The 25,441-nt window shown below is 43.1% G+C and overlaps 2 protein-coding genes across 2 annotated transcripts; both read left to right on the top strand.

The window, feature by feature from the left end:
• The first annotated feature begins 12 nt into the window (after positions 1 to 12).
• PTRHD1 (peptidyl-tRNA hydrolase domain containing 1) lies at positions 13 to 4,657 on the top strand. Its single transcript, XM_053589484.1, has 2 exons — positions 13 to 272; positions 4,328 to 4,657. Exons 1-2 carry the CDS (start codon positions 21 to 23, stop codon positions 4,496 to 4,498), a joined length of 423 nt encoding a protein of 140 aa, XP_053445459.1. The 5' UTR covers positions 13 to 20; the 3' UTR covers positions 4,499 to 4,657.
• A 3,494-nt stretch (positions 4,658 to 8,151) lies between these two features.
• LOC128584527 (26S proteasome non-ATPase regulatory subunit 10) lies at positions 8,152 to 9,621 on the top strand. The gene has a single exon (XM_053589478.1). The coding sequence runs from the start codon at positions 8,189 to 8,191 to the stop codon at positions 8,867 to 8,869; it is 681 nt and encodes a 226-aa protein (XP_053445453.1). The 5' UTR covers positions 8,152 to 8,188; the 3' UTR covers positions 8,870 to 9,621.
• The last annotated feature ends 15,820 nt before the right edge of the window (positions 9,622 to 25,441 follow it).

Here is a 25,441-nt window from a genome sequence, read left to right as displayed (position 1 = left end):
GGCCCCTCCCTGATCCCAGCATGCACCGGGGAGTAGGTCCGGCCTTTCGGGCGGTGAGGAAGATGGCGGCCTCCTGGGCGGACCAGCAGGTCCTGGTACAATACTTGGTGTTACGAAAGGATCTATCACAGGCTCCGTTCTCTTGGCCGGCGGGCGCATTGGTAGCGCAGGCTTGTCACGCGGCCACCGCGGCCTTGCACATTCATCGCGACCACCCGCACACCGCCGCCTACCTCCAGAAGTTGGGGGGCATGCGCAAAGTTGTGCTCGAGGTGAGGCGCAGGGGCGGAGGGGAGGGACGCTGGGGACGCGAGACCGGAAGTGGGTTCGGTTTGGGGTTGAAAGGCCTAACTTGGTGGAGGGGTGGGTGTGGCGTGAGTCGGGAGGAATCTTAAACATTTAGGTTTTGGTAAGTGTTCTGCTTCCAGGGATCTCTCCCTTGGCAGGGCCTGGTTGTGTGAAGAGTGGACATCGTGTCCGCTGTTAAGGCTTCTCCGCACCCTTACCGGGCTCACCAGGAACTGGTGGCTTCTGTGTCCAGGCCTTTGAAAGCTGTTCGCCGAAGTACTGACCTCCAGCGAAACCATACCAGGAAGGATAAGAACACAGGGTACCCTACTGTCAAGGGGACGGTGGAAAGTGAAGTCAAACCGAAGTAGCTGTCTGACAGTTAAATTCGCTGGGCGCTTCCGTTGGCAGCCCTGAACAAACAACTCGGTAAGGTTTCATAACAGTACAGCAGTGTCTCACAGCTGTGCTCCTGTCCACTGGGTAGCCATCATTATTGTTTTTGTTTTTGTGTGCCCGGGCCAGAATGTCAGAGCTGGAATTAGAGCAGCGAACAAACATTAAATTTCTTGTTAAACTTGGCAAGAGTGGAAGTGAAATCAGGGACATGTTAGCCCAAGTTTATGGGGATAATGCCATGAAGAAAACAGCAGTGTACAAATGGATTAAACGTTTTTCTGAGGGGAGGGAAAGAGTCACTGATGAAGAGAGGTCAGGGCGGCCAGTAACCAGCAGAACTGATGAAAACATTGCAAAAATTTGTCGAATTGTGCATCAGAATCGTCGGCTAACTGTGAGAAGCATAGCAGACCAAGTAAACATTGATAGAGAAACGGTCAGAAAAATCTTAACTGAAAATCTTGGCATGAGAAAGGTGTGTGCAAGAATGGTCCCGAAGGAGCTCAGTGATGAACAAAAGCAAGGGAGAGTTGAAGTTTGCCAAGGCTTTCTGGAGAGGCAAGATGATGTTTTTGGCTGTGTTATCACAGGTGATGAAACATGGTCTACTCATACAACCATGAAACAAAGCATCAAAGTGCACAATGGAAGTCAGCCAGTTCTCCATGACCAGAAATGTTCTGCCAATCCAAATCAGGAGTCCAAACAATGTTGCTAACTTTTTTGATATCAGAGGCATTGTTCATTATGAATTTGTACCGACTGGACAGTTAACCAAGTTTGATTAGTTGGAAGCACCGAAAAGGCTGCTTGGAAAGGTTAGACAAAAATGACTTTTCATTTCACTCAAGGCTCTTGCATAATGACAGGGCACTCTTAATGAGGAAATTTTTTAGGCAATAAGCAACTGTATTTGAACACCATCCCTACTCTCCTGATCTGGCCCCCAGTGACTTTTTTCTTTACCAAATGATAAAGGAAATACTGAAAGGAAGACATTCTGAAGACATTCAAGACATCAAGGGTAATACAATGACAGCTCTGATGGGCATTCAAGCAACAGTTCCAAAATTGTTCTGAAGGGTGGACTAGGTGCTCACGTCACTGCAAAGCTTCCCAAGGGGAGTACATCAAATCACTGTAGTGATATTCACCAGTGAGGTATGTAGCACTTTTTCTAGGATGAATTCATGAACTTAATTGTTGTATGTACCTGGGTGTAGCACCAAATTATTTGAAAACAAATGTTAAAAACCCTAGTATAAATTGAAACTAGCATCAGAAATACCAGACACCAGGGGTATAAATCAGTACATTTTTTTAAAATATCGGTAAGGTTCCTTTTTTTTTTCTTTGACACAGTCTCACTATGTCGCTCTCAGTAGAGTGCTGTGGCATCACAGCTCACAGCAACCTCAAACTCTTAGGCTTAAGTGATTCTCTTGCCTCAGCCTCCCAAGTAGCTGGGACAACAGGTGCCGGCCACAATGCCCGGCTATTTTTTTGTTGCAGTTGTCATTGTTGTTTGTGGCTCAGTGTGTGTGGCTGGCACCATAACCACTGTGCTACGGGCACCGAGCCTGGTAAGGTTCTTTTTTGCAGATGACCACATGGAACTTACCCTTTGACTCTGTTAATTCTGCTGCTAGAAATGTATCCTAAGAAAATAATCAGATGCACCCAAGAGTACAAATAATCAGATGCACAAGAATATTCATAGGAGCACTTTTAACATTGGGGGGGAAATGTGGAAATTATTACATTTCCAATACTAGGGATTGGATAAATTAATCTATGCCTTTATAATGTATTATGAAGCATAAGTCATGTTTTTCAAGACAGTGTGATGGAAGAATGCCGGTGATATGATACTAACCTATATTCTATATACAAAATGGTCCAAATTTGGAAAGAAAAAGCTGAGGAAATAGATCTAAATATCAAGTAGTAGATGGTGGGATTTCAGTTATTTCCTAATTTGTCTCTGTATTTTTAAATTTTCTGCTTTAAGCACATGTTGTATAATGAGAAAAAAATCACATTAAAATAAACCAGAACTCAGGTGGAGGAGTGGCCTAATACCTTCATGGATAGCTGGCAAAGACAGATTATCTTAAAGAGAAAAATTGCTGTTGGGTAGTGAAACATAACAGTAACCTATAGGAAAAAGTGTCTTGAGAATCCATGAGGAGGCAGAAAAGCCGATCACTTTTTCTTAGATCCTTCTCTAGGAAGAGGGCCTCAAGAAATCATCAGGTTGAGACATCAGTAACCCACAGAGATTAAGTGACTCCCCTGAGTTTGAAAGATACCTGATGATTCTTAGTTGTTATCCAGGCCTCGAGAAAGGGACTTAGGATTCATTACTGATTAAATTGAAGTGCTGTTGTAGCCATGAAGGCCAACAGAATATAAGACAATAACCAAGATCACATACATTTATTGGGTATGTGCCAAGCATAGCCTAATTTCATTGAATCCTCACCGGGAAGGGCTATCATCCCTATTTTACAAAGGGGAAAAGAGGCCAGCTAAGTCGCATAATTTACTCAAGATCATAGTCAGAGTTGGAGTCCAGTTGTCTGACTCCAGAGACTATGTTAAGTATCTGTATCTCATGCAACTCTGCCCGGTGCTGAAGAAGACAGAATAGTTAGAGTCCTCCAGTGGGGCTCTGCCCAGAGTACTCAGTAGATTGAGAGGGGCAATCCTGACATTCCCTAATTTGATGAGACAAGCCCCAGGTTATCTTAGTGGCTTTTACCTTCATAGACGGAAAAATACACTTTACGCAAAATAACATACATTATTTTTTGAGTGGTAGTTTTAATACTGCTTGTAGTGGGATTCAGCCTGGGTGAGTGGGTGGTAAGGATGACCCAGAAATAATTTTAGAAGTATGTTAGAGCATAGTTACCCTCCAAACAAGCAGGAGCTATCCTAGGAGAAGGAATATCCTTCTAAGTTTGTGTGAGGGAGGGAGAGGCGGGGGGATTTGATTTTAGAAATCCTTCCAGCAGGGCGGCGCCTGTGGCTCAGCGAGTATGGCGCCGGCCCCATATACCGAGGGTGGCGGGTTCAGGCCCGGCCCCGGCCAAACTACAACAACAACAACAAAAAATAGCCGGGCGTTGTGGTGGGCACCTATAATCCCAGCTGCTCAGGAGGCTGAGGCAAGAGAATCACGTAAGCCCAAGAGCTGGAGGTTGCTGTGAGCCATGTGACGCCACGGCACTCTACCGAGGGCAGTAAAGTGAAACTCTGCCTCTACAAAAAAGAAAAAAGAAATCCTTCCAGCAGTCAGCTCCTAATGTCACAACTGGCTGAAGACTTAGGGTTAGATATTATGGCTGGTGCCATATGATGCAGAAGATGCATATAGCCTAATTACTGAGAGCACATACAGCATCTCCAGAGGGAAGAGAAAATCTCCATTTTATAAATAGCAATATTAAGCCTCCTCCTCTCCCCCAGTGCCAAGCAGAGAGTGAAAGGTGAACCAAGGGCAGCTCCTTTTGTAAAGCTGTTCTGCCACTTAATAGGAATAGGATGCCCTCTTTTTTTTCTTTTTTTTTTTTGGCCATTTGATGCTGCCTAAATGGCCTAGTCTATGTGTGTATCTGTGTTTTGTTCCTTGTAGGCCCCAGATGAGACCACCCTGAAGGAGCTGGCTGAGACCTTACAACAGAAGAGCATTGACCACATGCTGTGGGTTGAACAGCCAGAGAATATTGCCACTTGCATTGCGCTCCGGCCCTACCCCAAGGAAGAAGTGAACCAGTACTTGAAGAAGTTCCGATTGTTCAGATAACTACTGCCTTGATATAGTTGTATATCAGCAGGATCCAGAAACAGCATGCCATTGAGCCCTCAGCATCTTGTACTCCTTTCAGTGTCAGCTTGCTCCTCCCCGTCGGTTGTAATTGGCTTCTTGGGGGTCAAACACATGTTCATATTAAAGTTGTCATTAGTGGTACTTCCTCTTATTCATAAATTCAAAATGGAGAAAGTGGGTGAGCAGTGACATTTTCTATGGGTCATTGCTCAAATAGAAGATTTGGTTAGACCCTGGTATGGGGGTGGTCAAGAAAAATCCCTTCCATTTTTTTGTTAAGAATAATGGAGTTGGGCGGCGCCTGTGGCTCAAGGAGTAGGGCGCTGGTCCCATATGCTGGAGGTGGTGGGTTCAAACCCAGCCCCAGCCAAAAATCACAAAAAAAAAAAAAAAAAAAGAATAATGGAGTTATTCAACTCACCCAGGTTTGAAACTTTGCTTTTGAATTCCTTATTTCTTATTCACCTCCAGTTATCATATTTCATTTAATCTAAGACATCAACTTTAAGATGCAACATTAGTTTATGTATATTAAAAAATAATGTCAATTAATGTGCTTTTTCTGTTTTTTGGGGTTTTTTTAGAGAAGAGTCTCACTTTGTCACCCTCCGTAGAGTGCTGTGCTGTCACAGCTAACAGCAACCTCCAGCTCCTGGGCTTAGGCAATTCTCTTGCCTCAGCCTCCCGAGTAACTGGGACTACAGGCACCCACCACAATGCCCGGCTATTTTTTGTTGCAGTTTGGCCGGGGCTGGGTTCAAACCTGCCACCCTCGGTATATGGGGCTGGCACCCTACCCACCCAGTTGACTGTATTTTAATCTGTGTGTATATATATTGATTAGATTGGGTGGAATCTGTCAAGTGCTGCAATTATGTTCCTGTTGTTTCAGGGCTGCTGCCCTAGAGCAGGCTGTTATCTTGCTCACTGAAGCATCCTGTGGTTCACTTGCCTCCAGTGCGTCCTGGTTCCAATCCAGCAGACACGTTGCTACCAGATTTGTGTAAATGCTACCATCACTGAGCACCCTATTCAGAATGGACCGCTCCTTCCTCATGAAATAATACTAGCACGCCTCAACTTAGCTTTCAGGCCTCTCCCATTTACATTTCCATGGTTTGGTTTGGTTTGTTGTTCTATCATCCAACTATAATGCAGTGACATAATCTTAGCTCACTGCAGCCTGAAACTCCTGGACTCAGGTAATCCTCCCATGTTAGCCTCCCAAATAGCTGCATCCACAGGTGTGTGCTACCACACACGGGTAATTTTTTATTTTTTAACACTGGTCTCTAATTCCTGGCTTCCCGTGATTCTCCCACCTTGGCCTCCTAGAGTGCTGGATTACAGGTGTGAGCCTTCCGGCCCATCCCTACCTAGCTGTTTAGTTGAATCTTCTATTACCTTATTCAAACTTGATGTTTTGACAAAGTGGCTCCAGTAGCTATCCTCTGTTCTCTGGCCTGAGAGCTGAGTGTTAGTACTCTTCCCCTTCCTTTCCTGCCTCTGAACTTAAACTGTTTCCAGTGCAAGTGCCATCATCTTTATAAATTCTTACCCAAATATGCTATCTCCCTTCTCTGAATGTCTGTAATACCGTGTACAATGTTTAAAACATGTACATAAACATTTGGACACATCTACAGAAGTTGCTTGGACATCTGTGAAGCGAAGTCTATAAAGGGTAATTTGTTTAAAAGATAGCTGTTACCTTTGTACTGTGGCAGGTGGTACTAACAGCTGAAGATACAAAGATGAGGAAAACAGCTTTTGCCCTCAGGTAGCTGAGAATCTAGTGGGAAGACCATCAGTATGGAGAGAGATGTACAAGGTAACATGGGTATTCTCACACACACCCCAGACACCATTCCACTAAGATACTAAGATTTTCCTTTATAACGGATGTTCACCTGAACCTAGGAGAGTGGATGGAGTCTTCCCAGGGAGGGTCAGTGGAGGCAGAACCAAACCCAGGAAGCCAAGTGAATGAAGAGTTTCAGAGGGGCAGAGAGCAATCAAGTAAGACAGAATTTCAGTAAATGAGAACTGAAAACGTTTTAGCACATTTAGCAATTGGGAATGTATAGGAGAACTCAGGTGAAAGTTTAAATAGCATAGTGAGGGTGGAAATTAGATTTTAGTCTATTGAAACGAGAATAGGAGGGAAGGTAAGAAGTGAGTATTCCTTAAAGAAGCGGAAAATGGAGGAGAGGATACTGATTGAATGGGGGCCAAAAGGTGTGTGCTGGGTCCTAGAGGGAATTTTCTTAGATGCTTGAGCAAGTTGAAAGGTGAGAAGGATGGTAAAAAGAGGAAACTTGGTGCCCATATCTCAGTGGTTAAGGATGCCAGCCACATGCACTGAGGCTGATGGGTTCGAACCTAGCCAGGGCCTGCTAAACAATGACAACTGCAACAACAAAAAAATAGCCAGGAGTTGTGGTGGGCGGCTGTAATCGCAGCAGCTTGGAAGGCTGAGGCAAGAGAATCACTTGTGCCCGTGAATTTGAGGTTGCTGTGAGCTCTGACACTACAGCACTCTACCGAGGGTGGCAAAGTGAGACAATGTCTCAAAAAAAAAAAAAAATAATTGGTAAGGGAAGTCCAGGAAAATGGGAACTGGTGGTTTCAGGGCATGGGAAAGGACTGGCCCTGAACTGAGAGAAAAGAAACTTCTTTTTTGAGAATGGAGGAAAAGGCCAGGCACAGTGGCCCATGTCTATAATCCTAGCATAATTTAAAGACAAGGCAGGTGGATCTTTTGAGCTCAGGAGTTGGAGATCATCCTGAGCAAGAGCAAGACCCCATCTCTAAAATAGCCAGGTGTTGTGGTGGGCACCTGTAGTTCCAGCTACTTGGGAGACTGAAACAAGAGGATTGCTTGAGTCCAAGAGTTTGAGGTTGCTATGAGCTATGACACCATGGCACCCTACCAAGGACAACAAGATAAGACTCTGTCTCAAGGAAGCAAAAAAAAAAAAAAAAAAGAATGGAGGAAAAGCAGTGGGAGAAGATAAAAAGTAAGTTTACAAATTAGAGGAGGCGTTGGATACTTTTTTTTCCATTCTTGAGATACTTTACTAAGAAGAATATTTTCCAGTTCCATCCATGAAAACATAAAAGAGGTAAAGTCTCCATCTTTCTTTAAGGCTGCATAATATTCCATGGTGTACATATACCACAATTTATTAATCCATTCATGGATCAATGGGCTAATTTAGGGCTTTCACATGAAAACTATAACCCAGTTACAACCTAAGAATAGGGGGAAGGGGGAAAGGGAGGGGAGAGATGGGTAGAGAGAGGAGGACAGGCGGGATCACACCTGTGATGCATCTTACAAGGATATATGTGAAACTTAGTAAATGTAGAATGTAAATGTCTTAGCACAATAACTAAAAAAACGCCAGGAAGGCTATGTCAACCAGTGTGATGAAAATGTGTCAAATGGGGGCGGCGCCTGTGGCTCAAAGTGGTAGGGCGCCAGTCCCATATGCCGAAGGTGGCAGGTTCAAACCCAGCCCCGGCCAAAACCCACAAAAAAAAAAAAAAGAAAAGAAAATGTGTCAAATGGTTTGGAAAGCTAGTGTATGATGCCCCATGATCATATCAATGTACACAGCTACGATTTAATAAAAAATAAATAGGAGATCCTGGGAAAGCGAAATGGAGGGGTGTGTGTCTAACCTGACGGTCTGCAATCTGGCCTACAGCGGGAAGCTGGAGGAGTTGAAGGAGAGAATCCTGGCCGATAAATCCCTGGCTACTAGAACTGACCAGGACAACAGAACTGCCTTGCACTGGGCTTGCTCAGCCGGGCATACAGAAATTGTTGAATTCTTGTTGCAACTTGGTGTGCCAGTGAATGATAAAGATGATGCGGGTTGGTCGCCTCTTCATATTGCTGCTTCTGCTGGCCGGGATGAGATTGTGAGAGCCCTTCTGGGGAAAGGTGCTCAAGTGAATGCTGTCAATCAAAATGGATGTACTCCCCTCCATTACGCAGCTTCCAAAAACAGGCATGAGATTGCTGTCATGTTACTGGAAGGTGGCGCTAATCCAGATGCCAAGGACCACTATGAGGCTACAGCAATGCACCGCGCAGCAGCCAAGGGTAACTTGAAGATGATTCATATCCTTCTGTACTACAAAGCATCCACAAACATCCAAGACACTGAGGGTAACACTCCTCTACACTTAGCCTGTGACGAGGAGAGAGTGGAAGAAGCAAAACTGCTGGTGTCCCAAGGAGCAAGTATTTACATAGAAAATAAAGAGGAAAAGACGCCCCTGCAAGTGGCCAAAGGTGGCCTGGGTTTAATACTCAAAAGAATGGTAGAAGGTTAAGCAGCTTGGATTTATTCTTAACTTTGTATGTTTTTTTGTTGTCCCCAGTGTCCTAGAAACTAATGTACTTGTGCATAAGGCATCATTAATGAATGATGAAGTTTTCTCACCATCAAAGTCTTACAAACATGTTAACTATTGTTCCTGCTGAGGTACTTGTTCTAAGCTTATAACTTGCTTTCTAGGCATGGAATAACTGTTGAGATTTTTCTGCTGTTACCATGTAGTATTCTGTATTGAATTTTGGTTAACTTTGAGTATGTGATTCTGTGGCTGTCATAAGTCTTCAGCACCCTCCCATGCACCTTCTGACCCCCTCTGAGGCAGAACAGTGCAACAGCAACAGGTCAGTTGTTTTGCCAGATGGTTCTAAGTGGATTCTAGAATGTTCAGTTGAAACACATCCTCACCTGTTTTTCAAGCCTCACTCGGGCCTATGCCAAATATTTCTGTTTTTTCAACCGTGAGGTTTAAGTTATTTTTGTGACAGGAGGAACACATGTATTTTAGCGGACCAAATTTTAAGTTGGAGGGCATGCTCTAAAAGATTGAAAAACGATAGCCCATGTACCCACGTATTTCTTTAATGACGCTTTTTCCCTCAAAATAACATGGATGGTTTTTTAAAAGGAAGTTCTAAGGTACCTGTACTGAGTCATCCTGTATGAAAAAGAACGTCAAGCTTGTTAAAACACATAACAAAAATGTACTTTGATTTGTATTTCAGAAACTAAAAAATAAAATGTTGAAAGTAAAAAAATAAATAAATAAATAAATAAATAAAATCTTGCTACTACCCCCCCCCAAAAAAAAAAACAAATTAGAGGAGGCAGAAAGTGGATGGTGGCCATACCAATTGTTTTTCCAACAGAGTACAAGGCATATAGTCTTTCAAAAACTTACTAAGCACTGTACTACATATTATATGGCTTAACACAGTGGTTAGGAGCTTAGACTTCATGTCAAACTGTCTGAGTTCAGATCTGACTCATACTCAAATTCTGTGAACTTGTGAGAGTCCCTCTACTTCCCTGAACCCATTAGGGATTCACAGTAGTGGTATTGTTACAGAGGGAAAAAATGGCAAAAATATCTTCTGTCTCCCCAAATCTTTTGGGGAACTGAAACCTGCATCCCTCAGGAGCAGGGGAATGTCTTGTTATTTGTGCCACAGGAGATAGTGCAAGGGAATTGTCTGGGCCAATTGTCTGGACAGGGGTCACGAGATTTATCTTAACTGAAGATGGGATGAATGTAGGCAGAGGCTATGAGATTGTCTTAGCCCCCAGTGGGATTTTGGCATTAATCAGAGCCTTTAAAAACTCTGTGCTAAGCAGAAGGCAGATGGGTACTTTGAAATGGGAATCTGGGGGCAGCGCCGGTGGCTCAAGGAGTAGGGTGCCAGCCCCATATGCCAGAGGTGGTGGGTTCAAACCCAGGCCCTAGGCCAAAAACTGCAAAAAAAAACATGGGAGTCTGCTAGCCTCCTCATTTTGAGAAATTAATAATATACTTCTCTTCCTTCTCAAATCACTTGGCCTCATTCCTCTGATGCAGCTTTGGTGATAAGTGCTAAACTTTTGGTAATACTATGCGATTAAATGTGTTAGTATGTACAAACCCCTTAGAACAGTGCCTGGCCTTTCTGCTAGAACCTACACAGAGGCAGATGCAGAAAGCACAGCCTGCAGATCTGCCCTCAAGAGTTTTCAGTCAAGTCAGCCAGCTGTCTGCTAGGGAGTGACACTATTCAAGAACCACCAAGCAAGAACTCCCTGATAGTTCCATTCAAACCAATTAGGAAAATGTTCCTAAATGACACTGCATCTTTGAAACATTTTAAAATTCCGAATTCTTCAGTACGACGTAGTCATAAAGCCGGACAGAAATGAGTGTCATGATAGCGAGCTGGGAGACAGCAGCTCAGGCCAATCCCTAAAGCAGAGTCTTGAGCATCAACTGCATAAACTTCAACCCAAGTGGAGCAAGGCCAGGTACTTCCATGCTGACCCTAAGGAAGAGCAAGGCAGCAGCACATGTGACCTAACTATTATAAAATAAAATCTTCAGGCCCCAGGCTGGCTGAACGGACTACCTTCCTTGGCAAAGGGGTCCCTAGAAAAACCTTAAAGCTAAATTGCCGGCCTTGAGGAGAAGAGAGATCAGACACAAGTCATGTCCTCCCTCTGTTGGAGTTATTCCTTCTAACAAGAAACTAAACTGTTAAAAAAAAAAAAAAGAGAGAGACTAAATTGTTAAGAGGCCTAAGGCCATCTAAGACAAAGGTTAAATAAACCATACCTGCCATTAATTTACCTGAGTTTTGGTAAATGTCTGGTAAGCATGTTTTTCATTGAAAGACATCCTTAAAACATTTCAAGCCTTTAGGCAAAGCTGATATATATATATATATATTTTTTTTTTTTTTTTTTTTTTTGCAGTTTTTTGGCCAGGGCTGGGTTTGAACCCGCCACCTCCGGCATATGGGGCCAGCACTCTACTCCTTTCAGCCACAGGCACCACCCAGCTGATAGTTTTTAAACCAATTTACAAATCAAACAAACCCACCTGTAACCTGTAAGCGCCCCCCCCACCCCCATCCCACTGCAGTTTGAGATGTCCTACCTTTTCGGGCCACACCAAGGTACACCTTCCACATATTAACTTACGATCTTGCATGTAATTTCTGGGCACATTTTCTCTTGAAAACATGTGCTCTGGGCTGTCAGGAACAGAGTTGGCTCAGAATAAACCTCTTTAAATTATCTTACAGAATTTGAGTTTTTCCATTAACACAGGGAAGCAACAGATTTTCTTCTTAATATCAGTTTAAGGCCATTACTATTGGGCGGCGCCTGTGGCTCAGTGAGTAGGGCGCCGGCCCCATATGCTGAGGGTGGAGGGTTCAAACCCAGCCCCGGCCAAACTGCAACAAAAAAATAGCCGGGCGTTGTGGCGGGCGCCTGTAGTCCCAGCTGCTTGGGAGGCTGAGGCAAGAGAATTGCATAAGCCCAAGAGTTAGAGGTTGCTGTGAGCTGTGTGACGCCACGGCACTCTACCAAGGGCGGTACAGTGAGACTCTGTCTCTACAAAAAAAAAAAAAAAAGGCCATTACTATTTGAACTAGATCTGTGGTTCTCAAAGTGTGGTCCACTCTGTAGATTGGTAGGTATCCTTTGGGTTCTTGTTAAACGTATAAATTCGTAGGTCCTGCTCCAGACTAACTGAATCAGAAACTCTGGTGCTACCTAGAAATAGCCTGGCCTCAGAGGCAGCAAACCTAAAAGCTGAACAATAAATGTGTGTGATTAAGAATCAACACCTGATGAAAGTGTATATACCCTGCTTCCAGGAAGGAGTCAAGATCAGGAATCTAGTGCTAAGTAGGTTATATCTGGCTATGTGTACTAAGGTTACAGAAAAGTATGTGGGAGAGGACACCCGACGAGGGTGAGGTCCAGGAGAACAGGTCTTCTCAAGGAGACCACAAGGATACACCTGCAGGGTCCTCTCCATGGTACCTCAGCTCTTGGGAATTTGTAGACTTAACTTCCTAGAACTTGGACATTTCCACTTCTGTGAAATCCTGTAGTTCTGTGGGGGCTGGAACAGCATCTCCCACTTGATTCACATTGACCAATGAGAAAGTGACCTGTGGGTTGGAACTTTTTGACTGGAGATAAAAAGGGAAAGACCAAACCAGTCAGGGAGCGCAGCCATTTCTAATTCTTCTATGCCGTAAGCTCCCCCGGCTGAAATAAAACTCTTCCTCTTATAAACACGGTGTTTGGGTGCTCTTTCTCGCCATTGGGCCTTGTCTTCCTACAACATATGTATTCTCCAATAGAGCAAAGACTGTGTTGCAAGCCCTAGAATAGATACTGTATCCTTGGAAGAATCTCCTACGCTTTGGTAGGTTTCTTTTTTTTTTTTTCCAACATTTATTGCTTATATTAACATTGGCTACATTCTATAAGAAGCTATAGTAATAATAACTTTTTAAAGACACAGGCACCTTAAAATTATATGACAGAAACTATTATTATCCTTATTTTTCAAACGAAGGTTAGGGTAGCAGAGAAAAGAAATAGGTAATAAGTCATGGAATCAATTTCAAACCCAGAATTTCAACTGTAGGACTTCTGAGTATTTCTCTCTCCTGATTTTGTGGTTTTCAGGATAAATGTAGTTCACATTAATTTATGGGTCTTTTTTTTTTTTTATTGTTGGGGATTCATTGAGGGTACAATAGGTTTCTTATAACTGGAAAACATTTTATATTTAAGAACATGCTTCCTACTAATCAATCTGGACAACTTTGTGATGCAGGCAGCCTTGACTCTGAGTTTACAAATTCAGAAAGGCTTTGTTTGACTTGACCAAGATCAAAGTTAATGGTAGGAGTAAGATTGAAAGCCAGGTCTTTTGTTGGTGCATTTTTTTTTTAATCCCTCACGGTTGGTAACTAATTTGGTTTTCCAGCCATCTAGATACCAGAGCACTGATTTTCAACTGGTGTGTCATAGCACACTGGTACCATGAGAGGATCTTAGGTGCACTGTGAAAACTTTTAAAGATCATTAATTTTTGAAAGAAGTTCAAAGCACAGTGAGTATATTCTTTTTTTTACTTTTTTTGGATCAACATAATTTAAATGCCACGGAATTTATAGAGTCAAGTGTGTCGTGAAATAAAAAAAGGTTGAAAACGCTGTATTAGAGGATAGTCTGAAAAGGGGTCACAAGTAGGTTAACTGCTAGAAAGCTGTATTAATTGGTTAATTGACATTCTGGATTATAAATCAGCCTTTGTGACTGTGAGTTGTGTGACTCAACACCCTGGAGCCCAAATATTACTGATGAGCTGAAAAAGTGTAGTTTCTGAACTTGTGAAGTTGAAGGTCAGACCCTAGGTCACTGCCTGTCATATCACTGGCAGACTGTGGAGGTCTCCCCTCCAGAGCACATTAAGAACCGCTTGTTCTATTGTTTAATTGACATACAACTTCCCCACAAATTCTGAGATGCTGTCTTAGGAGCACGCACTCCTCGCTTCTGGGCTGAGGAGTTGGCAATAGTAAGCCATTGTTACTGATAGGAAGTTGTTAGTGTGGAAGATGGTCAAGAACTCTTCCCTTAGCCATGATTGCCTCTCAAGTTTTAGCTGTATTCTGAGGTCAAGCTTAGCACAGCCCCAGCTTCTCCTTCTCTAAGATCCAGAGATTGATAGGTTTTGAATGCTGGCCTAAGCCTGAGCATTCACAAGGGTTTTTTTGTTTATTTGTTTGAGACAGGGTCTTGCTCTGTCACTAGGGCTAGAGTGCAGTGGCATCATCACAGTCACTGCTACCTTAAACTCCCAGACACAAGCAAATCTCCCACCTTGGCCTTCCAAGGGGCTAGGCTGACAAGCGTGAGTCACAGCACCAAGTGCTGTGGGTTTTTTTAATGTGTTAAATAAGTGGCACCCAAGTTCTGAATTTAGGTTCTTGAGAAATGTGAGAAACAAAATACAGTAGAACCTCCATAGTTGATCACCTCCCTACATTGACCATCTCAAGTTGGCCCAACTTTCATAGCCCAGGCATGAACCACATGTACATGTCAGTATGGTAGGCCTAATTCTTTATGTTGATCACTTCTGTATGTTGACCAATTTGTTACAGTCCCTTGGGTGTCAACTTACAGAGGTTCTATTTTATCACTTCTGTTATTCATAGGTTAGAAGATACTGCTTTATGTGATGGCCTAAATGGGCTTACTAATTCCCTAAGGGAAAAAGAGAGTAGACCCAGCAGAACTCTCACCAAAGTTGATGCTTCCTACCAGTCATGTGCAGAAGGATAAAGAAAACAAATCTTTCACTTTCTTTTTTTTTTTTTTTGTAGAGACAGAGTCTCACTTTATGGCCCTTGGTAGAGTGCCGTGGCATCACATAGCTCACAGCAACCTCCAACTCCTGGGCTTCAGCGATTCTCTTGCCTCAGCCTCCCGAGTAGCTGGGACTACAGGCGCCCGCCACAACGCCTGGCTAAAATCTCTCACTTTCAATCTATCCAACTTTGGTAGATTGGTTCCACTCATTTGAGAAACATAGACCAAAGGCAATCATCCATCAACCATATTATTCTTTTAACTTCTATGAGTAAGGCAGAAAAACAGACCAGAAGCAGTATGTTAATTAATCTGACTCTGCAAAGGAAGAAAACACCAAGAGTGGGGATGAAGCATTCTCCCCAACACTGGATGTAAGGAATTCTGGAGAAGTGTTTGTGACGCATGAAGAAGACTTATCTGGGGCAGCGCCTGTGGCTCAGTCAGTAGGGCGCCGGCCCCATATGCTGAGGGTGGCGGGTTCAAACCCGGCCCCGGCCAAACTGCAACCAAAAAATAGCCGGGGGTTGTGGCGGGCGCCTGTAGTCCCAGCTACTCGGGAGGCTGAGGCAAGAGAATCGCTTAAGCCCAGGAGTTGGAGGTTGCTGTGAGTTGTGTGAGGCCACACCACTCTACCAAGGGCCATAAAGTGAGACTCTGTCTCTACAAAAAATAAATAAATAAATAAATAAATAAAAAAGAAGACTTATCTGGCGACAGGTACAAGATGTGTTAGCTGAGATTAGGGAGGGAATCTGAGACATTAGTAAAAGCCTGTTTGAAATTATCGAGGCACAAGACCAGAATGATACCACTGCAGGGATGGAAATTGAACAATAAGAAATATGGCATTACTTCTTTATGATATATACGGAAGGAGGAAGACAGGTGACAATCCCAGAATACTGGAGAAAAGGTTTAACTCTGCTACTTAATGGCTTTGCAATTTTGTTTCAGTTGCCTTACCTGTGAGTAATTCTTAACAGGATTATTGTGAAGATCAATTTACACAATACCCTATAAAAGCACTATGTAACTATCACCACAATTTGGTCTCTTTCAATGCAATCCTCATGCTTATTCCTTTTTCTCATCTTACTGCATTGGCTAGGACTTTTAGTCCAATAATACCAGTTTTAACAGGTATCCTTGATTTGCTAATGATTTTAGTGGGAATGCTTTTATTTATTTATTTATTTATTTATTTTTGAGACAGAGTCTCACTATGTCGCCCTGGGTAGAGTTCTGTGGCACCATAGCTCACAGCAACCTCAAACTCTTGGACTTAAGCGATTCTCTTGCCTCAGCCTCCCAAGTAGCTGGGACTACAGGCGCCCACCACAATGCCCAGCTATGTGGGACTGCTTTTAGACCTTCACTGTTAGGTATATTATTTGTTGAGAGTGTCAACAAACACTATCAGATTAAGGAGTTTCTCTTCTGCCACTTGTTTGCTAACTTTTAATGGGGATTTTAAAATCAAACTTTACTACTAAAAGAATCAGATGATTTTTCTCTGTTACTGTGGTAAATCGTACTCCTAGACTTCAAATATTAAACAGTTTTTGTTTCTGGAATAAAGGCTACTTGGCATAATTATTTAATGTAAGAGAGATGGCCTAATGAAGAATCTTGGGTCCCAGTCATCTTCCAGGCTCATGACCTTAAAAACAAACTATAGGCCAGGCATGGTGGTTCATGCCTATAATCCTAGTACTCTGGAAGGCTAAGGTGGGTGGATTGCTTGAGCTCAAGAGTTCAAGACAGCCTGAGTAAGAGTAAGACTTCTATCTCTACTAAAAGACAGAAAAAACTAGCTGGGCCTTGTGGTGGGTGCCTTTAGTCCCATCTGCTTGGGAGGCTGAGGCAAAAGAATCACTAGAACCCAAGAGTTTGAGGTTGCTGTGAGCTGTGATGCCATAGTACTCTACCCAGGGTGACAGAGTAGGACTGTTTTCCCCCCCATCCTCCAAAAAGCGAGATCCTGTCTCTAGTAAAAAAAAGAAAAACTAGCAGGGTGTCATGGTGGGCACCTGTAATTCCAGCCGCTTGGGAGGTTGAAGTAAGTAAGGGGCTTGAGCTCGAGAGTTTGAAGTTACTATGAGCTATGATGCGTGGCTCTCTACCGAGGGCACAGAGTAAGACGGTCTCAAAAATGACATAAATGATAACATAAAAACAAAAAATGAAAACCACATACTGCTGTCTTTCAAGGTTGTCTTCAACTCTAGTTACTCCATTTCAGACCCATATATATCCAACTTTTGATTTGAGATCACTTGGATGTATAATAGAAATCTTTTCTTGTTTTTGTTTTTGAGACAAAGCCCCAAGCTGTCGCCCTGGGTAGAGTGCCGTGGCATCACAGCTCACAACAACCTCTAACTCCTGGGCTCAAGCGATTCTCCTGCATCTGCCTCCCCAGTAGCTGGGACTACAGGCGCCTGCCACAACACCTGGCTATTTTTTGATTGCAGCCATCGTTGTTGTTTGGCAGGCCTGGGCTGGATTCAAACCCGCCAGCTCAAGTGTATGTGGCTGGTGCCTTAGCCGCTTGAGCCACAGGCGCCGACCTATCTAATAGAAATCTTAAACTTATCACGAGAGAAAATGAACCAAACTGCTTCTATCTCTGTTAATGGCAATACCATCCTTCAGGATGCTCAGACAAAAACCTGGGAGCCATTTTTTTTTATTCTCATAACTCACATCTGATATATCAGCAAATATCCCTTGTTTCTACCTTCAGAATATAACCAGAATCTGACCACTTCTCATGATTTTTCCTGCTACCATTCTGGTCCAAGTTATCACCTCTCACCTTGATTATTGCCATAGCCTCATAATAGGTTCCTTGCTTTCACATTTGCCTTCTCCGTAACAATTCTCAACACAAAAGCCAGAGTAATCCCTTTTTTTTTTTTTTTTTTTGTAGAGACAGAGTCTCACTGTACTGCCCTCGGGTAAAGTGCCGTGGCGTCACACAGCTCACAGCAACCTCCAACCCTTGGGCACACGCGATTCTCCTGCCTCAGCCTCCCAAGCAGCTGGGACTACAGGCGCCTGCCACAACGCCCGGCTATTTTTCATTGCAGTTTGGCCGGGGCCGGGTTTGAACCCGCCACCCTCGGCATATGGGGCCGGTGCCCTACTCACTGAGCCACAGGCGCCGCCCCAGAGTAATCCCTTTAAAGCCCAGGTAACACTCTCCTGCTTAAAATCCTTCAATAGCTCTCCATCTGAGTCAAAGTCAAAGTTTTCACTTGATCTACAAGGCCCTACACCAGCTTGACCCTCACTGCCTCTTTGACTCCTACTGTTCTCATTCACTCTGCTCCTGCTTCAAGACCTTTGCACCTTTGCTTAGAAAGCTCTTTCCTCCATATTGCCATGGTTCATCTCCTTCAACTTGTCACTCAAATGTCACCTTCTCTGAGAGCCTGTTCTGACTTTCCTGCTGTAAGTTGTGACCACTCCCCTCCGCTACTCCCTCTCTCTTCTTCCCTAGTTTTTCTCCATAGCACTTGCCATATATTTTGCTTATTTTGCTGTCAAGGAACCTTCATTAGAACATAAGCCCCGTGAGGGCAGGGATTTTTATTTTCGTCATTGATGTAGCCCCAGTGATGGGACTAGTACCTGGCAAATAGGTACTATTTTAAATATAAGCACCTATATTAAGTAGCAGGTATTTAATATCTGTTTGCTGTAAATATTTATCATCAATACTAAATACATAATGACTAATGTGAAATAGTCATTATTTAAAATAGCTAATGTGCAATTTTTAAAAGAAATCCTTAAATCTAAAGATTCTCAAGAAGACTAACCACAGCTTACTTTTGAGCTGGAAATTGACAAAGTGACAAAAGTTATCTCTTTATTTGGGGTTATAAAAATTATATATCGGGTGGCGCTTGTGGCTCAAGGAGTAGGGCGCTGGTCCCATATGCCGGAGGTGGCGGGTTCAAACCCAGCCCCGGCCAAAAAAAAATCACAAAAGAAAAAAGAAAAAAAAATTATATATCAAAGACTGATTAAAAAAAAAACATGCGGTGGCACCTGTGGCTCAAAGGAGCAGGGCACCAGCCCCATATACCAGAGGTGGTGGGTTCAAACCCAGCTCCGGCCAAAAAAAACTCCAACCCCCACCCCAAAAAACAAAAAAACATAAAACTGGTTCATTACTATTCTTTCTACTTTCACATATACTTGAAATTTTTCCCAATAAAAAGCTTTAAAAAAGCTTTTGATGGAAGGTTGGATGAAAATTTAAAGCCTAAGCTTGGAAGTGCATGAGTCTTTAAATAGAACGTGTTTTATAGGGAACCTATTTCCCCGGTTGGTTTTCGTTGAACTTTAAAGTCTAGCTTGCTAAGTAATTATCACTTAAAGTATAATTGCTAACATTAGAAGAATGTTAAAATGGAAAGCTAATTTAAAAAATTAGGGCAGCGCCTGTGGCTCAAAGGAGTAGGGTGCTGGTTCCATATGCCGGAGGGTGGCGGGTTCAAACCCAGCCCTGGCCAAAAATGGCAAAAAAAAAAAAAAAATTAATACTTATTTTTATAAAAGTTTGCAAGTTAAAAAAGAAAATGAACAAGAAATATGTAGCCTAAAACTTAGTGCAGGCAGTATGGTAAATAACTTTAAGCTTAAAAACAAAGCAGAATGAGAATGGCCCACATCACAAAATCTCAAAACTGCAGATGCTGGCGTGGATGTGGAGAGAAGGGAACACTTTTACACTGCTGGTGGGACTGCAAACTAGTACAACCTTTCTGGAAGGAAGTATGGAGAAACCTCAAAGCACTCAAGCTAGACCTTCCATTTGATCCTGCGATCCCATTACTGGGCATCTACCCAGAAGGAAAAGAATCCTTTTATCATAAGGACACTTGTACTAGACTGTTTATTGCAGCTCAATTTACAATCGCCAAAATGTGGAAACAGCCTAAATGCCCACCAACCCAGGAATGGATTAACAAGCTGTGGTATATGTATACCGTGGAATACTATTCAGCCATTAAAAAAAATGGAGACTTTACATCCTTCTTATTAACCTGGATGGAAGTGGAAGACATTGTTTTTAGTAAAGCATCACAAGAATGGAGAAGCTTGAATCCTATGTACTCAATTTTGATATGAGGACAATTAATGACAATTAAGGTTATGGGGGGGAAGCAGAAAGAGGGACGGAGGGAGGGGGGTGGGGCCTTGGTGTGTGTCACACTTTATGGGGGCAAGACATGATTGCAAGAGGGACTTTACCTAACAACTGCAATCAATGTAACCTGGCTTATTGTACCCTCAATGAATCCCAATAAAAAAAAAAAAAACAATAAAAAAAAAAAAAAAGCAGAGCTGGGATGCTTCTTCGGCTTTAAGAAACCTCAGGTAGGACCTTTACTCCTGTTAGAGAGAAGAGGGTCTCATTGACCTGCCCTATGTAATCACTTTCCGAGTTAAGTCACTCAGCTCTTAGAGGCACTGGTTTTAAAGGCCTGTATAATAGAAATTTCATCAAAACCACAAGGAGATATCACCTAACTCCAGTGAAAATGGCTTTTATCCAGCAGTCTCAAACTAACAGATGCTGCTGTGGATGTGGAGAGAAAGGAACACTTATACACTGGTAATGGGACTACAAATTAGTACATCTTTGGAAATTTGTAAGGAGATATTGGAAAGAACCAAAAGTAGATCTACCATTTGATCCAGCAATCCCACGACTGGAGATTCCATAAAAAAGACACTTGCTTTCAAATATTTATAGTGACACAATTCATAATCACAAAGATATAGAAACAATCCAAGTGCCCATTAATACATGAAGGGATTAATAATATGTGGTATATGTATACCATGGCGTATTATTCAGTGGTAAAAATGGTGAACTCAGCAGTGCCTACAGCTCAGTCAGCAAGGGTGCCAGTCACGTACACCTAGGGTGGTGGGTTTGAACCTGGCCTGGGTCTGCTAAACAACAATGACAACTCCAACCAAAAAATAGCCAGGTGTTGTGGCGGGCACCTGTAGTCCCAGCTACTTGGGAGGCTGAAGAAAGAGAATTGCTTAAGCCCAAGAGTTGGGGGTTGCTGCGAGCTGTTGACACCATGGCACTCTACCCAGGGTGACAGCTTGAGACTCTGTCTCAAAAAAATTAAAAAAATAAAATAAAATAAATGGTGAACTCATTCCTTTTCTAACAACCTGGATGGAATTAGAGACCATCTTCCACTTAAGTACCACAACAATGGGCTAGGCATGGTGGCTCACACCTGTAATCCTAGCACTCTGGGAGGCTGAGGTGGGTGGATTGCCTGAGCTCACAAGTCTGAGACCAGCCTGAGCCAGAGCAAGACCTCGTCTCTCCCTGTAGTTCCAGCTACTTGGGAGGCTGAGGCAAGAGACTCACTTGAGACCAAGAGTTGGAGGTTGCTGTGAGCTATAACACTACGGTACTCTGCCAAGTGTGACAAAGTGAGACTGTCTCCAAAAAAAGTATCACAAGAATGGAAAAATACTCTCTGCATATGCTCCTTTCTAAAATGGAACTAAATGAGCGACACAGGTGTAGATATGATAGTAAAATTCAATGAGAATCAAACACGTGGAAGGGGGTAGAGAGGGTGGGGGATATACACACTCTGGGGGATAGACACAATTATAACCATGACTCAAACTGTACAGAAGTAATTCATGTAACCAACACATTTGTACCCCTATGACATTCTGAAATAAATAAATAAAAAGAAATTTCACAAGATGCCATCTTATTCTCACTTAATTTAACATGAATCACATCTCAGCAGCATTATATTGTAGGTAAGGAAAGAGTGCAGCATGCTGTATATACATTTTGAGAGGAAAGACTGGAAGTGATTGACTTTCCTGATCTGCCTTTTCTATTTTCTCGTTAAGATGACTGTCAACTCAATCAGCTGATTTTCAGTGAGGAAGTGTATCTGTGAAGTATAAAGGGTTTTTAAGAGAAGCATGTACCTATAAATATAAAGCTGAGAGCTTTATGAGTATTAAAGGTAGCTGCTAATGTTCTGCAGGACCTCCAAATATGTGGAGGCTCCCGGAGTGTAAGATTTTCAAAAACTTCTAGTGAAAAGGACATGCATTTATTCACATTTCATGAAAAAAGGGAACAATCATCAAGATAAAATCATGACCCGGTCTTGAACTCTTGACATGTCTGCAACCTTCCATTAGCTCAACAATCCAGACTCTGGGGAGACATTTCATTGCCGGGTCTGTCCATCAGCAGTTTTCTCTTACTTAAAATGTTGCCTCTGAGTCTATTTCTTCAATCAGAATTTAAGAGTTTATTATGTAGGCTTGGCACCAGTAGCTGAGTGGTTAGGCCATCAGCCACATACACAGGGGCTGGTAGGTTCAAACCCAGCCCAGGCCTGCTAAACAACAATGACAACTACAACAACAAAATAATAGGGCGGCGCCTATGGTTCAGTCAGTAAGGCGCCAGCCCCATATACTGAGGGTGGCGGGTTCAAGCCCGGCCCCGGCCAAACTGCAACCAAAAAATAGCTGGGCGTTGTGGCGGGCGCCTATAGTCCCAGCTACTCGGGAGGCTGAGGCATGAGAATCACTTAAGCCCAGGAGTTGGAGGTTGCCGTGAGCTGTGTGATGCCATGGCACTCTACCGAGGGCCATAAAGTGAGACTCTGTCTCTACAAAAAAAAACCAAAAAACAACAACAAAATAATAGCCAGGCATTATGGCAGGCACCTGTAGTCCCAGCTACTTGGGAGGCTGAGGCAAGAGAATCGCTTAAGCCCAAGAGTTTGAGGTTGCTGTGAGCTGTGACGCCACAGCACTCTACCCAGTGCAACACAGTGAGATTCTGTCTCAAAAAAAAAAAAAAAAAAGTTTATTATGTAGAAAGCTTTGAGGGGGTAAGAAATAGGATGTGCACTTTTTCTTGTTTTTTTTTTTTTTTTTTTTTTTGCAGTTTTTGGCCGGGGCTGGGTTTGAACCCACCATCTCTGGTATATGGGGCTGGCACCCTACTCCTTTGAGCCACAGGCGCCGCCCTATGCACCCTTTCTTTAGATAAGAGGCCTACAGATTAGTGGAGAAAAGACACAGATGTACATACTACGTGTAACCACATGCCAATGGAGGCCCTAACACTGCAGCAACACAGTAAGGATCAAGGAAAAGCCTTGGGGACAAGGGAGGGCTTCTAGGAAAGGGCCTATCGATTGGAATCCTGATGGGGGGTAGGAAGAGGAGAGCACTGTAGGCTGAGGAAAGAGCCTGAGTTTAACAATAAAAGGGAATACAATAAAGTCAAGATTAAAGAATAGATCAGCATGGCAGGACCATTTTGTTATAGAGGGTAGAAGGTAATGAAGCTCAAAAGGCAAGTTGATTTTGGATCAGCTTTAGGTAAAAAACAGTCACTAATAGATCCTGAAGGCTGTTTAGAAAGATTTCTCTGATGCTTATGTGGAGGATGAATGCAAGAGGCTTGAAGGTGGTTATCATAATCATCCGAAGAAAGATAATTAAGTCCTGAGTTGGGTCAGTGACTCATATGGAAGGAAGAGGGTGGCCATGAGGCACTTCAAAGGCTAACTTCTTGTAATTTGGTGAGATGAGTGGGAGGAAGTTTTTGAAAATGACCACTATTGGAATGATAGAGGAATCAGTTCAGGTAAGACACATAGGAGCATGTTTGTGGGGAGTAAGTTATTTGGTTTGGGACTTGAGTTTGAAGTGCTGGGAGTGTGGGATCTAGGTAGTCATGTTCTCCAGTTGGTAATTCAGGACTGGATCACGAGATCCTGGCTGGAAGAATGGACTTAAGATGCGTAGACATGTACGTGGTATGGAGTTCAAGGGAAAAGATGAAACTCTTCAAGGATAATATAGAGGCCTGTGTGAAAAATCCTCACACAAATTTAAAACATGTATGCTTCAACAAACTCAAAATTAGTGCTCAACTTTATTATTATTATTATTTTTTTCAGTTTTTGGTCAGGGCTGGGTTTGAACTTACCACCTCTGGTATATGGGACCGGTGCCCTACTCCTTGAGCCACAGGCACTGCCCCTCAACTTTATTTTCAAAATGGAAACCACTATAAGCTTCTAAGGAACTTGAGTTCCAGAGTAACTTTTTTTTTTTTTGTAGAGACAGAGTCTCACTTTATGGCCCTTGGTAGAGTGCCGTGGCCTCACACACCTCCAACTCCTGGGCTTAAGCGATTCTCTTGCCTCAGCCTCCCGAGCAGCTGGGACTACAGGCGCCCGCCACAACACTCAGCTATTTTTTGGTTGCAGTTTGGCCGGGGCCGGGTTTGAACCCACCATCCTCGGTATATGGGGCCGGCGCCCTACCGACTGAGCCACAGGCGCCGCCCCCAGAGTAACTTTTAACTCATCAGGACTCCCCAAGTCTTTGTGTCATTGTCTAATGGTACTTTTATCTCTGGGGTCCAGCACTTCCTAGCCATCTGACCACAAATCTGAGCTTCACCTTCACCAGCTGTAAAATGGCCTGCTGCAATTGTTTTATAGTTTTGCAGATCAAATGTGAAAAGTGCTGTACAAATAGGAATGATTATTAATATATTGCCAGATAGAGTAGAAATGAAGAAATCGTAGCCGATGGGTCTAAGAAAGCAGCAGCTTCAGCCAAGTGTCTCTGTGCTTTCCGCACTGCCTGTCACAGCGTTTGCACGGTTGCAGCTCATCAAAAATGGAGCAAATACTGTAACCATGGACTAGGGTTTTTGCTTTATTTTAGAACCTTGGGCACTAAAATGGGAGGACAATTTGATGGAACAATAAATTTTTCCTTTTCACATTGTAATTCTTTTCTCAAGCCAATGTCTCAGGTTTCTATGGATACCTGAGGGCGTTGCTTACTTTTGTTGGTTGTGTTAATACAAACTACCAAAGTCCTGAGACAAGCATCAATGATTAGACTATAGCCGAACTCCACAGCATAGGGCAGGCGTCCTCAAACTTTTTAAACAGGGGGCCAATTCACTGTCCCTCAGACCGTTGGAAGGCCAGACTATAGTTAAAAAAAAAACAACTATGAACAGATCCCTATGCACACTGCACATATCTTATTTTGAAGTCAAAAAAACAAAACTGGAACAAATACAATCACACCACCTCAAATGGCCCTCAGGCCGCAGTTTGAGGACCCCTGGCATAGGGGAAGGATTCTTTGTCTTCAGATGGGTCAATAATTAGGGAATAGTGAGTGCTTTCAAGGTCTGATCCAAGAAACCTAATATCCCAAGAGGAACTGTAGAGTCCTACCATTCCCCTGCCTCACAATAAAGGATCCTCTAATCACCCAATCTTATACCCGCCCCAGAAGGAATCCATATTTTCCAAAATTCTTTTAAGCTAAGGTGTGGTTCCATGGAGCTCCTCCTTCACTCCTGTAGATATGCAGGACCAGAATGCTTCTTCCAAACTGCAGTGGGACACTCTGCTGACCACATACCCAAGGCAACCTCCAACTAGCTGAGGCCCTTAAGGGCAGGCAAGCTTTGTAATTCTCCAGAGGAGGGTTCTTTTCTCAATCCTGGAGTTATTGCCTGTCTTTTCAAAGTCTGTTTTCAAGTTATTTCACAGAGAAAAGCATTGCCTGAGGGCACATAATGAGTTGAAGTCTATAGGCTCAGAATCCATCCTAAACC

The sequence above is a fragment of the Nycticebus coucang genome, chromosome 4 (genome assembly GCF_027406575.1).
Source record: "Nycticebus coucang isolate mNycCou1 chromosome 4, mNycCou1.pri, whole genome shotgun sequence".
Taxonomy (NCBI): domain Eukaryota; kingdom Metazoa; phylum Chordata; class Mammalia; order Primates; family Lorisidae; genus Nycticebus; species Nycticebus coucang.
This window is presented reverse-complemented; position numbering and strand designations above follow the sequence as displayed.

Bases quoted from the DNA above. Each gene is read 5' to 3' on its own strand.
- PTRHD1 (XM_053589484.1), top strand. From the start codon at position 21: ATGCACCGGGGAGTAGGTCCGGCCTTTCGGGCGGTGAGGAAGATGGCG. The intron at 273-4,327 runs GTGAGGCGCAGG...TGTTCCTTGTAG, and splicing joins TGCGCAAAGTTGTGCTCGAG to GCCCCAGATGAGACCACCCT.
- LOC128584527 (XM_053589478.1), top strand. From the start codon at position 8,189: ATGGAGGGGTGTGTGTCTAACCTGACGGTCTGCAATCTGGCCTACAGC.